We start from the raw sequence: 16,046 nt of genomic DNA, 5'->3' as shown, positions 1-16,046 counted from the left end.
ATTTATTGAACATCAATTTACTTCATTCATCATATGGAGCAAGTCTTCCTCTAAAATGCCAAAACGGGGTATTCATTTTTACTTATATCAGCGTTGTACAGGAAACAGTGGCATCGACCAACCGGTTTCCACATCATCTAGATTATTTTCGGTCAATAAATAATCTATTTTCTCTTGTGCGGTTGCACAAACAGAAAACAGTTGGTCATTATCAAGCATGCAAGACTCAAGATTTTTGACAAATTTGGATAAGAAATTGTCGCTATTTCAGTTACGTGATTTGGTATTCTTTAACATTGCAAGTGTTTCATCCGGACACCTGTTTCTTTCTCAACAACTTAACAGATCAAGGAAAAGTTTTAAACGACTGACTCGAACCGACTCTATGATTCGTCTTACGAATTATAGCAAAGAGGCATAATAGGGAGGAAATCTTAAAATGTCAGAATTGTGATTTCTTTGCCTCTGTTGCTATTGGCCACTGTTAAACAAATACTACATTTCATTCAAAGTTCTCGACTTTGTCCACAAAATAAGGGAGTATCAAAAAGAAACAATAATATGGCTAGTTTGAAACAGGCATGCGATACGAGGTCCAGTAATTTGGGTACAAGGTCTAGTAAAAGAAGCCGTCTGCACAACTGAAGAAATAGTCTGCAACACCTTGGTAAGCAACGAACAAGAATCAGTCGCCATATCAAAGGAAGAAGTAAATTTATTTTCTTGCGGCGTGGGTTTGCAGCCCGATTATAAATTCATCTGAACTTGAAGGAGCGATAAATTTGGTGGATCGAAAGGGGAAATAAATCAGACGACACCACCTAGCTTCCGGTCCGCGCAGACGACCGGGAAAAATCTCTGGGAGGAGCCACCGGAAATTTGCTTGAAAAAGAAACACGAGCTAGTCAACTTTCTCAACAGAAATACGGAAGGTTCGCTCGCCGTCCAAACATCGGGTAATTCCAGAGAAGTGTAGGTGAGGAGGACATGCACCGATATTTGCTCTGCTATTACAATGAAAACAGATAAACAAATTGACAAAGCGGTTCAACCGATAAAAGTACATTGCACTTGCTGAATGTCCTAGTCTTCCTGGCGTTGCTTCAAGTATCATCGCTATTGTGTGAGGTAACATGAAGACCCGGTGACTTTGTTCGCCGAACTTGATGTAAATATCAACAGACGCTTGTTACCGTGTACAGTTACCGTTTCTCTCGTGACATCTTCATCTAGAGAAATGATTTTTTTCTCTGACTAAGACGACAACCTTTGTTCTAAAATTAGCGGTTAATTATCAAAGTACAATGTCCTCTCGTTTTCACGAAGAATGAGAATTCTGTATCGTTTATAAAATTATTACAAATATTTGCAATGAACACAATGTAATGCGCACAATGTTTTGCCTTTTTTAATTAAAAAAAACTATGACGCAATTCAAGTTGTTATTTGCACATCATCGACTGTTAACCGCCTACAACCCAAAAAACAACACTTTTTAATCGTTTAAAGGTATAAGCAATTTTAAGTCAGACTATGTGAATGAACTGTTGTGGCTAAATGTACATGTACACGGGTAGAATAACCCAAATACGTCAAAACAGGAAATGCAATGATCGCTTGTAAACACTTTGTGAAAGGATCACTCCACTCCCAATCATACATGTACAATATACGAAACTTCCTTGCATGGATATGCTATCAAAGTTAAGATTTTCATCTCAGCTTCACCACCCACTGAATAAGTTTGGAAACATGAACATTTCAAGGTTGTTTAAAGATAAAGATTTCCCCCTTAAACCCCAGGTACAATACGAAAACGTCTTTTATAACTTCCATAAGGATCCATACCGAGATTTATTAATGAATAATATTAACTTTACCTCCCAGAAAGATGGATCTTGTCGAAACCCTACAAGCGCAATACTGTCTTATATCAACTTACTTCAACCAATAGCACATCGTAATTCATTTCTACTTCATCAGGGTCTCCTTCTGAAGAGCTCAATATTAAAAGAGTAGTCGGAGATAACCGGTGATTTATTTGATTTGCAATAAATAAAAACAAATACATAAACTCCCGTCACCTGCCTGAAGGGAGCATTTGGGGATCAAATTTCCTCTGCAGGTAGTCCATTATTCGAGAGGCCCGCTCTTTGGACAGGCAACCCTTGGTCATGATTAGAGCCGTATCACTGTCAATAAATCCCCGGATCGACTTATAATTATGACAGAGATTTAGAGCATTGATATACGACAGGCCTGGTATCGAAGCATAGAATCGCAGCTCAGCTTGAGAGGAATCGTCGAGATCAGTGGGGGCCGCGATGCCCGCCTTTTTCCTGGCCTCCAGACGACATATTTCTGAGAGCACACGCGCCGTGTCTTTTTGATTGTCCGTGAAAAACAAGGTCACTTTTGACCGCAACAAGTGCACTAAGGTCTTTTCCACGTACTTTGTCCAATGTAAGGGTTTGGACGAATTTTTGTCGTCTGCCTTTACATTGTCTCGCTCGATTATAAGCGCGGGTTTGTCGAACAAGTCGCAAAGAGCGGTAACTCTCTCTACGAGTTTGTCTTTACGCGACCCGTTGGTGAATTCCGACCACTGCTGCCTATCAACCCCCATACGATTACTAACGATATAATCACAGTTACCCAGCTGAGCAGTCTGAACCGTTATTCCGTACTTAAATCTCAGCTCTGATATAATGTCTTGACACCCATTTATTTCTCGCGAATCCACTAGTATAACATGCTTCTCGTCAGTGTTCAACGCTGAAGATGAGCTGTCCATTATCAAACCAGTAGAACTCACAATGCTCCTACGACCTCCACGAACGCCTTCTGGTTCTTTCGTATCCAATGCCTTTTTCTCTGCTAATCTTCGTCGGAATTCCTCCTGTTTTTCTTTTTGTTTCTGCAAACGTTCTAGACGCTGTTGCTCTTGAATAGAATTTTTCTGATTTGGCATCGTTGCATTGAGCGATGGAGAGGTTTTCATGTTAGGTCGACATACATTAGAATTAACATTTTGGTTGCTTAATTGATTTGAACTTTGCTTTGCTGATTCTCTTAGGATGGTCAAGTTTTCTTTCCCATAAATTTGTGTTTCATCCTTTGTTGGCAGCACTTCTACCTCGCCTTCGCTGCTAGAAGATAACAATGCTTTCCTTGGCTTCCTTTTTACGTGAGCAGAATCCACTGCTTCAAAGGACAAATTCTTTGCATCATCTTCACTAGACGAGTCTTCCATCACTTTAATTCTTCGTCTTTTAGAGCCGTCTCCTTTGCTCTTCTGCTTCGTGGTAACAGTTCTTTTCACAGGTTTGGACCAACGAGTTCTTCTCCCAACACAAGAGTAATCCGATAGATCCATCATCGTTACTTCATCGTTGCTCGTGTCTAACATTAATCCATCGTCTTCTTCATCTTCTTCTTCATCCACTACAAAGCTGTCTTCCAGATACTGGGACTCCTCCTCAGGTGGAGGCTGGGAATACACGTCCCTGCTGTAATGGTGATGTGACAGTTTGAACCGTCCCCTCACTGGTGGACTTTTTACAGACTTGAGATAAATGGCCTTCATATCATCGGCTGATCTCTGGGAGAGTTGTGTTGCATCTCCAATGAAGCTGTCGTCATAGCGATCAAGGTCACTGCCTTCCTCTTCATCACCAGAATATTCATCATCTTCATCAGATACTTCAGCTTCATCCTCCAAAAATTCTGCTGCTAAGGGAGACTTGGATTTTCTTGCTTTGGAGTTACTGTCAGATTTTACATTATGATTTTGACCTCTTTTACTTTTACATTTACTGAGGACAGATTTCTTTAAAGCGGTCACATCTACCTCAAAATCATCCTCATCACTAAAATCAGGTGGTAAAGCAAATGATACGCCATGTTTACTTTTGCTATCTTTCTTCTCCGTAATTTTCTTACCACTTGAGTCAAAATTAGTTTTTTTAAGACTAGATTTGACAGGAGTAATAAAATCCTCGTCATTCACAATTATAGGAGCAGCCTGTAAATTCACAGCTGGTTTTGCAGGAGTTTCAAAGTCATCATCAACTACCTGTTTTTGTGTTAAAGGTGTGGATGGAGAATCTAATATGACTGCTTTCCTTTTTCTCTTCACTGCTACCACTTCATCATCAGATGAGAAACTGTCCACAAGTGCTCTATCACTGATAGCGCATGGTGAAACTTCTGGTGATGCAGTCTTTACTGGGCTTTGATAACAGTCTTGCTTCTCTTGCGTTAAATATTTTGGGCTGATAGATCTTTTGCCTGATGATACTGGAGATAGTTCAAATTCTTCAGTCAAATCAAAAGAAAAATTATTTTGCTGAGGTGAATGCATCTCATTTTCAGAGTCCTCTTTGATGCTTTTCAATTCCTTCTGTAAATCTGTATTCTCTTTCTCAGGTAAACACTGATCCTCTTTCTGAGATGAGTCTGAGGGTTTAGACTCTTGACTCTTTGACATTTGGTAAGTTGTTGCCAAAGACTTTCGGCTTTTCAGAATACTTTGGCTATGACATCTAGAGAAGGTGACTTGTGACTGATTCTGGCTTACACATGGCGACGGTGGAATCACATCGTCCAATTCAAAGCCTAGATCAAATTGCGCCAGAGCACTCAAATCTTCTTCTTCTTCTGAACTGCTGAATGATGCCACAGTTCTTTCTGACTTTGTTTGTAGTTTGGTGAAGTCTGAACCACATTCATTATCTTCTGTTTCACTGGTAACATTTCTGTGACCTCCACCCTGTGTCTCATTAGAATAACTTTTACTTTGTGTTACTTTTCCAGCATGATCTTCAGTGGGTTCTACTGAAAAACCTTCTGAGTTGGAGTCTGATGTTTGTAAAATATCATCACTATCATGTACGACAGCCATTGCTTGAGTAAAAGTGAACTCATCATCCTTACCAGAAAGTCTTTTAACAGCACTGTTTTCAATGGATAATGGAGGTTTGGTAAGTAAGGTCCCTTTTGATTGGTTGTTTGTGCCAGAAGCGCTCTCTGGTGAAAGATTTTTTGATTCATCTTGGAATGGCACAGCATCTGAAAGGTCATTATCCATAAATGAATCTTCAAAATATGAGTTAAGGTCTGTAAGTTTTAAGCTAGGTTTTGCTGAAGTGTTCATTGCTTTTTCTATTTTATCACATGTTTCATCCTCTGTTATGGTAGAGGCAGGTTTCACTTTAAGATCACTTGTTGTATGCTCTCCATTAGCTCCATTAGATGTTTTTGTTTGATCTTCCATTGCTTCAAAGAAACTCAATTCAAAATTTGGCTGAGAGTCCAAAAAACTGTCACTGTCAGAAAAATTCAGTTTTTCCTCTGTGGAAACTTTCCTCTCTTCTTCTCCTTTATCTGGGGTTCGTACATCAACATCAGATTCAATATGAACATTTCCTACACAAGTTAACTGATTAACCACTGGTTCATTTTCTTGGTGAACTTCCATTTCAGAAATCACATTAGAAGCTCCATTTTCCAATTTTCTTTCAGTCAGTAAATTATCATTTTCTTCACTTTGGTTATTTTCTACAGGTTGTCTCTTTTCTTCACCACTGCTATTATTCTCATCAGCATCACTGCTTTTACTAAAATCATCGTTTGTTATAACATTCTCTCTCGCACTATCACTTATCCCAGTGTCAAAACATTTAATATCACTCAGAAGTCTCGAATTAACTTTACACTGTTCTATATCATTAACAATTTTTGACGGAAGGTACCGATTCTCCCATTCATTGACAATTGTTAACAAATCAACTGGAAATATTGGTGCATCTCCCAAGGAATGAATCAGATCTTCCAAATCATCCATAGAAGGTGCCTCTGGAATACTAAATGCTTCACTGTCTGTAGATAAAGGAGACATGGGTGTATCTGGCTCATCACACTTATTGTTGGGTTCAGTGAAACGGTCAACTTCATCTCCTCTATTTTCAGCATCAGATGCTACATTGTCCTGCACTTCCATTTCGTCACCTATAGAGATGATCTCTGGAACAGTCTGTAAGACACTGCTGTTGGAGGCAGTAATTTTATTCACAACTTTACCATAGGTTTCCAAGATAGTTTTTAATGGTTTCTTAGCACTATTGGATGTATCACATTGAGTATCACTCATGGTATTTTCAGAAACGTTTACACCTTCAAAGTCACTTTCATCATTATCTGCTATTATGGACACAACAGAGGAATTAGCACTTGGCAGACTTCTCTTCTTTCTTGAATTTGGTAACAGGGAGTTTCTGCCTGTTAAGCTTGACTTCCTCTTCCCTTTGACCTCTGACCTTCTTCTTATTCTATTTTTAGCCTGCGCTTCTGCTAAATCCTCAGTCAGTAGAACAGAAGGAAAATTTTCTTCATCTTTCTGATTTCCAATTATCTCCTCAGCAGCCTCACACATTTCCTTGTCTTTCTTAGGCTGAGGATATTTCACCCCATCTTTCTCCACATCAGAGTTCTGTGCTGTCCGGAATGGAACTTGAGGCAGATCATCATCACTTTCTTCCCGTATGGATTCAAACTGAGGCAGTTGTTCACTTCGCCTCACTCTGGACCTGCGTGACTCTTGGATTGTGGATGAATTTTTCTCAGAGCAGTACTGCTGAATAGTTGGCTTCTTTTTCTTGGAAGTGATAATGTCCCCCGGGTCCAAATACAGTCTCATTTCTTCCTCATAACTGTTCTCATCTACACAATCTGAAAGTAAATATATGGGTGTAAAACAAGCAAATTTGTGCAGCTACAAGTATTTACAGTCAATATACAATGTTATGTTCATGCTTTTTATACATTACTTCTTAATAAAACATTACAAAAAGAAGAAATAAACTTGGTACATGATCAAGTGTTCTCACTTTGAAGCTCAATGAATTTGACAACATCCACGAAATGCCTGGTTCTATTGGAGTGAGAGATCTGGTGCTCGGACTGTAGGCTGTTCTGCCAGGGCATCCAGCTGTTGTAAGACAGTGCATCCATGTCAGGGGGCCCCTCTGTGTCACCACTGCCCTACAAAGGAATCAGTCCACAATTATAGTATGTGCACCTAAGATTCAGCATTGTCATTTTATGCCTCTACTTAATATAAATGTCATTCAGCAAAATTCACCACCACTCAATTATGTTCATTTTTTGTATAAAAGCACATTAGTGAAACATGAATATGTTGTTTCCCCCCAAAAAGCTTAGTCAAGTGTTTTTTCCTCTAAAGAAACATTTCAAAGCTATTGACATGCTTTGAATAGCAATATAAATAGATTTCTGAGGAAAAAAATAAAAAAAGAGTATTACACTGTATTTTAAGGTATATCTTTTAGTAAAATTACATGTAATGTTCTGTCTCTTATAAAATTTGGTTCAAAGAATATCTTTTTATATAATTGGTACTATTTTAGTGAAATCTATCTTTAGACTACCAGAAATAATTTTCTCTACTAAAATATTCTTAAACTTTTATCTTAGAAGAATCATATGATGAATACCCCTAGGAAGTACTAGTCAATGGTTTATCTACATGTAATTTGACTTGTACTTACTTCACCCAAAGCCAGGAATCCTGAAGGCTTTGGTAAAGATTTACCCATGGACAGCAAACCTTCAACTTCAGTTAATTCATCCAAAGTCAGTCCTCCATCAGAACCCCGCGAATTCTTCAATGCTGAAACAGTGGTTGAAAAAAAAGGTAAAATGATTTAAATCTATGTAGCCCACAGCCTCAAAAAAAATAAAATCTAAAGACAATGTGTATACACTCAAAAATAGTCAATACTGGTGACAGGCATACTTTTGGATTTGGTGGATTTTGGGGGAGGCTGGGAGTCCAGGATTATTTCCTTGTTGGGTTTGAAAGCCTGCTTAACCGTGATGAACATCTTATGACTCTTCGGTTCTACACCCTCCGGAATCATTCCTGGATTGCTTTGGTAGAACTGAAGAGTTTTGGCACTGTTTAGAATAGCCTTGTGAATGCTTTTCTTCGAGTATATCCCTTGGTTGTATATCTAAAATATAAGAATATTACCAGAGTTTAAGTTGTTTATCAATTTTCATCAATACAAGTTTTTACACATGTATCTTTTATTAACCATGAGTGACTATTTACCACATAATCATCTGAGGCTTATTCAACAGAATTATATTGCCATAATTTCTTGCAATCCCTAGCTATCATCCACTCTGCTGGGCTGCATTCAAGGTTGTAGCAGCTACCTAGCTCTACATAGCTGCTATGATCTTGAATGATCCATAACTTAGCAATAACAGTACTAACAGTACCTTGATTTTGTACTTAGTAGCTAGGGTAGCAGCTACGATCGTGAACGCAGCCCTAGACAAGCCTCATCACTGTACCTGTTCCTCCTTGCCCTGAGCGACCAGCATCACGATCCGCCCCTGCCGTTTCCTGCCTGTCCGCCCCATCCTCTGGACCAGCCTGATGGGACTCTTACTGGCGTCGTAACAAATGATCAGATCCACCTCCCCGATGTCCAGGCCCTCCTCCCCCACGCAGGTGGCCACCAGGGTGTTGTACCGCCCCTCACGGAACTTCTTCATCACCTGTTGTTACAATGGTCAATTTGGTGAGTTATACCATTACCCTTTACTTGTATTACTTATCTGTGGATTGGGCTTGATTTTTGCATTTTTTCAACAATTTAAAGAATACATATAAATACATATATATACATGTATATACATTGTATAAATGCATCACTGTGTACGTGCACTTCCTTTACAGTTGCAATTCTTCAAGTGTTAAAAACCAAGAGAACCATGTTTATATGGTTTATAACAACATAAATAAGACATGTCCAATAACCTTCAGCTGCTCTTTCTGGGTGAAACCTTTGGTGGCCTTGCCAGCTGAACTTTGACCAATAAAACTCATTGCCTTGACCTTGGGTTCGTGTCGCCTCAGCATGTTAGTGATCTCCTCCACACTGTCTCTGTACTGTGAGAAAATCATGATCCGTGTGGTCTGCTCATTCTGTTCTTTACCACTTCCTATTTGACAAAAAATATAAAGACCATCATTCACCACTGATCAGAAATATTACATTTAGATTCATTCTTCCAAAAAAAAAGTAAAAATAACTACATGAATGAAACTTTCACTGAAATTTAGTATACTGGATAGTTAAATCAGATGATCATCATTTATAGAAGCAATTTTGATTATTTTCCACTAACCTTCTACAGATTTAAAATGATCCAGAACAACCTCTTCTAACTTGGCTAACTTAGGATGCCCCAAATTTATGGCCTGGGCATTTTCTTGTCCATTCCTATAAATTAAATTTCCTTCTTTTAAAAAAGTTCATTTTTTGGGTATATGAAAAAAAATTCAAAGCAGCTTTCTTTCAATTTTTAGATCATACATGTACCTCTATGTATCATCGATTCACAATAAACCTCATATATACAAAATTGTACTGATCTGAACAATTATAATCCACATAATCTTACTTAAATGTACATCAGTATCACAAGGTATTAATTAAGTATTGTAAGCAGATTTTTAATTTACTGACTGCTATTTTACTGTCTAATTAAACTACTTACATTTTCCCAAACTTTTCATGCAGCATATTCATCAGGTCACCAAAATCAGGAATCTTCATCAGCTCTGTCTTTGTGCGACCATGACCTTTGTCCCCTTTCATGGCCCCATCTAGGAAGTTGTACAATGACCTTAACCCGTGAAGTTGGACCAGTTCATACCCGTGGTACAGAGAGATGGCCAGGGCAAAATCCCCCTCCACCATTCCATACTGAGTCCTCTACAGATACAGGTAAGTTTGTGTTAACGAGGCCGGATGGTCAACAAATTACCCATATGATCTACCTTAAATTCTTAGATATGATTTGTTTAACTATTATAGTCTGTCCCAAGATATTTTTGCTGCATATTTTCTTAAATTTTCAATATTTATAAATACCTCTTGATTCAGACGATTTTCATTCAATAGTATGAAAAAATCCCAAGATTTCAATACACGGCTAAAAATAGAATGTCTACCGGGATTCTGCATTGCATCAGCCATAACTAAGCCCGAAAATGATAATGTGTGAATGAAGTTATCTTGGAAATTTTCCCATTCATCGATTTTAATTGCACTTCTTTCACAGGTATGTGTATTTTTATTAAAAATCGCCCAAATGTGCAGCATAAATATCTTGGGACAGATTATAACTAATATTTTGTAAAGGAAAATTATACATTATATGTTTTATCTTTTAAATCAAAGTATTTTTCTCTATTTTTTATACAGAGCTCTTCTTTTAAAGGAGGTCAATACAGTCTAAAAATGACCATCCAGCCCTCTTAACGGAAATACAGATGATTTTGGGACTATATCTGAAGTTGTTACTTACTGGTAATATTAATTAACTTTTTTTAATGCCATTGCTCTGCAGACAATTTGAGCAATTGCTGTTCATAACATGATGATCACTGAGAAATTGTGTTTAATACCAGTAACCCTTTTAGCATTCAATAAAAAAATTTCTACATTATACAAAAATTTTGGAGAGATCAATTGGAATTATGGGGTTATGAACACAACAGCTGGATGTAGGAAAGAGTAAAGTAAGAGTGCAATACAGCTCTTTGACCCTATTACCAAACAAAGTAATAGCCAGGTACACACCGGTAGCCTGTGGGGCGGGTTCTGTCGGAAGGCCTCTCGGGATTTCAGCAGCACAAACTTGGAGAGACTGGTCACTTCCCTGTTGTAGATAACTCCATACCTTTTCAGCTTCCCGACAATCACGTCCATTATCTGTACAAAATCAACAGTCAAAATTAACACATTGTACAATTTATCAGTTTCAAATACATGTAATTTAATTGTTTGTAACACGTTGATTGGTTGAACAATTTATTGTAAACCAACCTGAAATAACTCAGTTTATGCTTGTATAAATTGGATCACTATTGAATTTATTTTGTTTAAAGGAATTCCTTGATTATTCATAAAGAACAGTGTATGAAATGATAAATACGTGTACTTGCATTACTAACTATTAGAAATTCAGATGTTTTTCAAATCTTTCTAGCCATGACCTATTGACATTAAGCAGGTATGCAACATAACAATTACATGGAAAAATTGTTTTTCCAAGAAGCTAATAAATATGACCTTAATATGTCTGTATGAAAATATGTTTTCCTTGAACTGATAAACAAGTGAAGCATTTTTATAGTTTTCATTTTCATCCAAATGCCTCAATTTAGAATTATGACATCATAGTTAATCTCATTGTCTCAAGCCACTGGTTTTGTGTCCATTCTATTTCCATAAATTTGTGGAAATAGAATCGACACAAAACTTGTGGCTTGAGATGATGAGTTAATCTTTTTTTTACACCATTTTTCAGGGTTTTTTTTTCAGAAATCATACGACAAAGACTTGAACAAATAAGATATTTCCATCAAAGATTTATTCATCGAAGACTAATACATGTCATCGACAGAAACATTTTGCTTGTTCAAAGCTGTGCTCTATATTTCCAGTCAAAAAGAGAAGAGAACAATGTATATATTTGACTGATTTTGATTGAATCACAAAAACTGTGTTACTGCTGATGTCATATACTTCCAGTGAGTGAAAATAACTGAGACAAAAAGATAAAAAAATGTATCTCATATCAACTCTTCTTCAAAATAACAAAACCATTTGTTATACATGTACCTGTAACATTTTTCAAAATGTTCATTTTTGGGGGCCAAGTTTGACTATCAGATATAGTCCTTTAGTGTTGATACAAGTTTAAAAAGATTGAAAAGTCAGCTAAACAGAGGACCCACCTTGATGTACCTATTCTTGACCTCTGTTAATTCCTGACTTAACGGAACAATGATCTTGTCCACTTGTCTGTTAAAGGAGTACTGCTTGATGTCAATGGAGTCCTCGGTCCTCAGCTCAATGTGGGAGATCAGCAGATTGGACAGGACTTGTTGTACTGCCTGTAAAAAAGTTAACCAGAATTTAGTTCTATACATTAGAACACCGCAGGAGGGTCATCAGATGCCTACCTTTGTAAAGGATGAAAAGTTAAAAAAGCTTTTAATTTTAATGATTGATTGATAATATTTAGGGAGCAGAACTAAGCATTCAAAAGCACAGGACTTTCAATGATGGCGTAACAGACTTGCATTTTTCTCTGAAGGATATGTATATCTATGTGTTATGATGTACAAATACATACTTTTATGTCAGATCCTGGGGTAGCACTCAATGCCAGCACTCTGAACTCATTTGAATAATTCATCAATTCACGAACCACCTGAAAAAAGTGGAAAGTTTAAATTTCAGTAACTATCTGAGCATACAAGAATAAAGAATGATTACACTAATGAGGTAATACAAACTAAAACTGCTATACAGTATATATTTTACTTTGATAGTGATCTGTTGTAATACCTGACAATAAGCGTGATTCCCAAGGGCCTTGTGAGCTTCATCCACCACCACACACTTGACCTGCTGGGCGGGGCAGGTACCCCGGGACAGGTCGTTGGTCAGGACCTGTGGGGTAAGGAAGAAGACTCTCTTCTCCTCCCATGCACGCCGTCTCTCCTGAGGGGGCATGGACCCTAATGGAGGTCAAATCTAAGACTTAGGGTCAGGCAATGACAAATATGGGTAGTAGATCTATAAAATTCACCTTACTATAAACATCATACATGTTTATGTTTTTGTTTTGACATGCAATGATAAATTGGTGATGATAAATTCAAAATAAATGCAATAACAAAGTCAAACAACAAAGAAGGTTGAAATAATTACAGTGTGTGCTGTTATTTATTTAATTCTGACTCATGGTATTTTCAGTTTGATTTGATGAACAAAATGTAGACAATGTGACTTTTATAAAATTATTTGACATCATAAACGTTCTGACTCATAGGATTTTCCTGACAATCACTTGGTGTTTGTTTGAAAAAAAGGTCAGTAAACATGCTTGTTATTCAAAACAATATGTTGAGGGTCCTAGCAGTGGTTTTAGTCTACAGACCTGTCATTTCTGCTGTGTGCTCCTGGGGAATTCCCATGATGTTATAACAAGCCTCAATCTGTTGCGCAACAAGAGGTTTGGTTGGAGCCATGAACACAACTTTTCCTTGTGGATACCACCTTAAAAAGTAAAATTCATTTCCTCAATATATTGTTCTTACAAACGTTAAACTGATTCAACACTATGGTTATACAACACTGTCTCTAGTTATTCTGCAGGCCCATGGCCAAAACTACATGTATGAAGTGTGAAACTTTTGCCTTTGTTGAAAAAGATGTCTCAACTGTCAAATCTAAGCAGTAAGGTTCAAGAAGATGTATTGCAAAACATATTCACAGGTCAGTAGTAGTGACAAGCATCAATGCATTACCTGTAATAGTTGAACATGACAACAGATGCAATAAACGTCTTTCCCAGGCCTGTAGGAAGGGTTACCATGGTGTTCTTGAACAGGGCCTGCTGTACAATGTTGTACTGGTAATCCCGCACTGGGTAATTTGTCGGGTAGATCCACAGCTTCCCAGCCACTTTATCAAATCCTGTCTGTCCAAGTTGGGACTGAACTTGTGTGGATGAGAGATAGTCAGCTCCCAAAGAGATATTTCCAAGATTTTCCTCTTCATGATCATCATTCTCTGTTTGACAGCCCTGAGCTCCCAGAGACTCATTTAATGCCTAAAATATGTGTTGATGCTTCATGAGAAATATTATATTGTTTATTTTTTGTAATGGCAGGTGATTGGGGGGGGGGGGGGGGGGAGCACCCAACAAAGTGAGGGGAGGAGAATGGAGGATTAGACTTGCCCCAAAAATGTTGGAAAGCAAAAAAGGTTTACATTTGTAGTATTACTTTTTTAACTTATTTTACCAGTTATTTATTTTTATTAAAATCATTTTTTCTTGAATTTTCTTGTAAAATGAAAAGTTTTCATTGTACTTTTATCAGTTTTATGTGTAGGTAATAGACAACAAATTAAGAGACTTAAGAGTTTGGATCATATTTCTTATGATAAAAACGAAATTCTCTTCTTGCACTCTATCTACTGTAGTTTTTCAAGAATGCCCAACTGTCAAGTCAAGCATGCATATTCCAAAAATATAAATTAACGTAATCGCTCTTAGGCACTAGCAATTACCGGTACACCAGAAACAATCAAGTTAAACTCATTATGATATATCATGTTTACAACCACCGAATCCAGTGTATCAATAGATTAAAAATATAAAAATGTTTAAAAATCTTTACACAGGCCAGAAGTTCATCATCCTCATCATCAATATCACTCAAATCTATGACTTTCGCAACCTGGTTTGATGTTGCTGCTGACCCAGATGTGCATGTGCTTGTTTTCTTCTTTGCATTCGATCCCCAACTTTGAAATAGAGTTGCCTGTTTTCCTTTATTCATGTCTTCATTTCATTGTCCATACAATTATCCTATGGATTCTTGCATTCCCAGACGGGCGGTTAGAGACGAATGCATATTACTTCTGGTCTCTTATCACCTACTAACAGCTGACTAACGTAAACGTACACGTACTAATTCTTCGCAAAGAATAAGTATTACATATACAACATGATTTCATGATGCATTACACTTCCTTATCGTTCTGTTTGTTTCTTGTACCACTCAAAAAAATAAAAAGGTTTGAAGGCATATCTATAATGCAGTAAACACTTTACAGTCATGCTTTCATATTTTTAATTTTGTACGGCGGCGCCATTTGTCAATCTAAGTCTAGAAAATGCTTGAAATCGGGCGTTAAACGTTAACTTGTACATGTAATTTTCGGAAAGATATTTATAATTTTAAAAAAAATGCTTTATCTTTTTTTCAAATCTATGACTGGAAACATACAAAAATGGTTTTAAAAAATTAGACTTTTATATTCGGAAAAGGTTTGAGAATAGAGGATCAATACTCATTATTTGAAATAGCGGCACAAATCACATATCAAATTTAATAAATAAATAAATAAATAAATAAATAAATAAATAAATAAATAAATAAATAAATAAATAAATAAATAAATAAATAAATAAAATACAAGAGATGGAGAGGTTGGGTGCGGAAGAATCAATTTGAAGAAGCATTTAGTTCTTGGTAGTCTGCTTCCAGAAAAATATCTTTTTTGGTGAAAATTGGTTGTGTAAAAATTTTAATCATTAAAAGTTTAATCATGCAAAGATTTCTAAACTTATATATGAATAAGTTTAGAAATCTTTGATTTTTAACTTTTAACATTGCAGCTGTAATCAATTTTGCCCTGTACCATTTTTGGGGGGCATGGTCTTTTCTTGTTATTGATTTTTTTATAGATCTTTCTGATCGTGGTACGTTTTAAGAATTTGGGTACTAGTGTCTAGTAGGAAGCACGCGGCCAAGAAATTAATTTTTAAAAGATATTCTCAAAACTCAAAGTAATTGCATGATTCTCGACAGATTATTTAATTATACATTTCATTATAAAGTAAGATTTATATAGTTAGTGAAAGGAGACTCTAATTCTGTACAGAAATCGGAAATTTTAGAAAGGGTCTATATGTGCCTACAGCATCTTCGCTAGCCAAGAGTTTTCGGTCCACTTTGCTCCCAATTTATGGGGAGCAAAGTGGACCGAAAACCCTTGGCTAGCGAAGATGTGCCCGGCTACAGTCGGTCTTTTAAAACGGCATATCAAATACCTTCCTCTTTAAAACGATATTAAATTGAACATAAGTATCGGGACAACTTTTTATACGGTTTTGTGAAAAAATGCTTTATTTTCTACATAATTCCCTAAAAGGGAAGGTGGCCTGAAAAGGATACATGCATATAAAAACAGCATTTACTATGATAATTATTCTTGTTGGTTTGAAGGTATGTGAGCAATATTGTGAGGTAATTACTTTTTAAATGTGTGAGATTTCATTCCATGGAATTGAACAAAATATAAACGTTTTAGAAAACTGAATTGAATTACAAGAAATTTTTGGTGAAGTTCATGCATGGA

The 16,046-nt window shown here is 36.7% G+C and overlaps 1 protein-coding gene across 1 annotated transcript; it reads right to left on the bottom strand.

The window, feature by feature from the left end:
- Positions 1–2,022: 2,022 nt before the first annotated feature.
- LOC105335431 (Fanconi anemia group M protein) lies at positions 2,023–14,801 on the bottom strand. The gene is made up of 15 exons (XM_011439281.4): positions 14,300–14,801; positions 13,424–13,728; positions 13,054–13,172; positions 12,459–12,631; positions 12,244–12,321; positions 11,843–12,001; positions 10,683–10,814; positions 9,595–9,812; positions 9,223–9,317; positions 8,852–9,036; positions 8,383–8,589; positions 7,817–8,033; positions 7,569–7,690; positions 6,888–7,041; positions 2,023–6,729 (listed from the first exon to the last, which is right to left on the bottom strand). Exons 1-15 carry the CDS (start codon positions 14,459–14,461, stop codon positions 2,081–2,083), a joined length of 6,975 nt encoding a protein of 2,324 aa, XP_011437583.3. The 5' UTR covers positions 14,462–14,801; the 3' UTR covers positions 2,023–2,080.
- Positions 14,802–16,046: the final 1,245 nt, after the last annotated feature.

Source organism: Magallana gigas, chromosome 6 (genome assembly GCF_963853765.1).
Source record: "Magallana gigas chromosome 6, xbMagGiga1.1, whole genome shotgun sequence".
NCBI lineage: Eukaryota > Metazoa > Mollusca > Bivalvia > Ostreida > Ostreidae > Magallana > Magallana gigas.
This window is presented reverse-complemented; position numbering and strand designations above follow the sequence as displayed.

Coding starts and splice junctions, on each gene's coding strand:
- LOC105335431 (XM_011439281.4), bottom strand. CDS start 14,461: ATGAATAAAGGAAAACAGGCAACTCTATTTCAAAGTTGGGGATCGAAT. Junction 9,037..9,222: donor TCATTTTAAATCTGTAGAAG/GTTAGTGGAAAA, acceptor TTTGTCAAATAG/GAAGTGGTAAAGAACAGAAT. Junction 7,691..7,816: donor AAAATCCACCAAATCCAAAA/GTATGCCTGTCA, acceptor CCACTGTTTCAG/CATTGAAGAATTCGCGGGGT.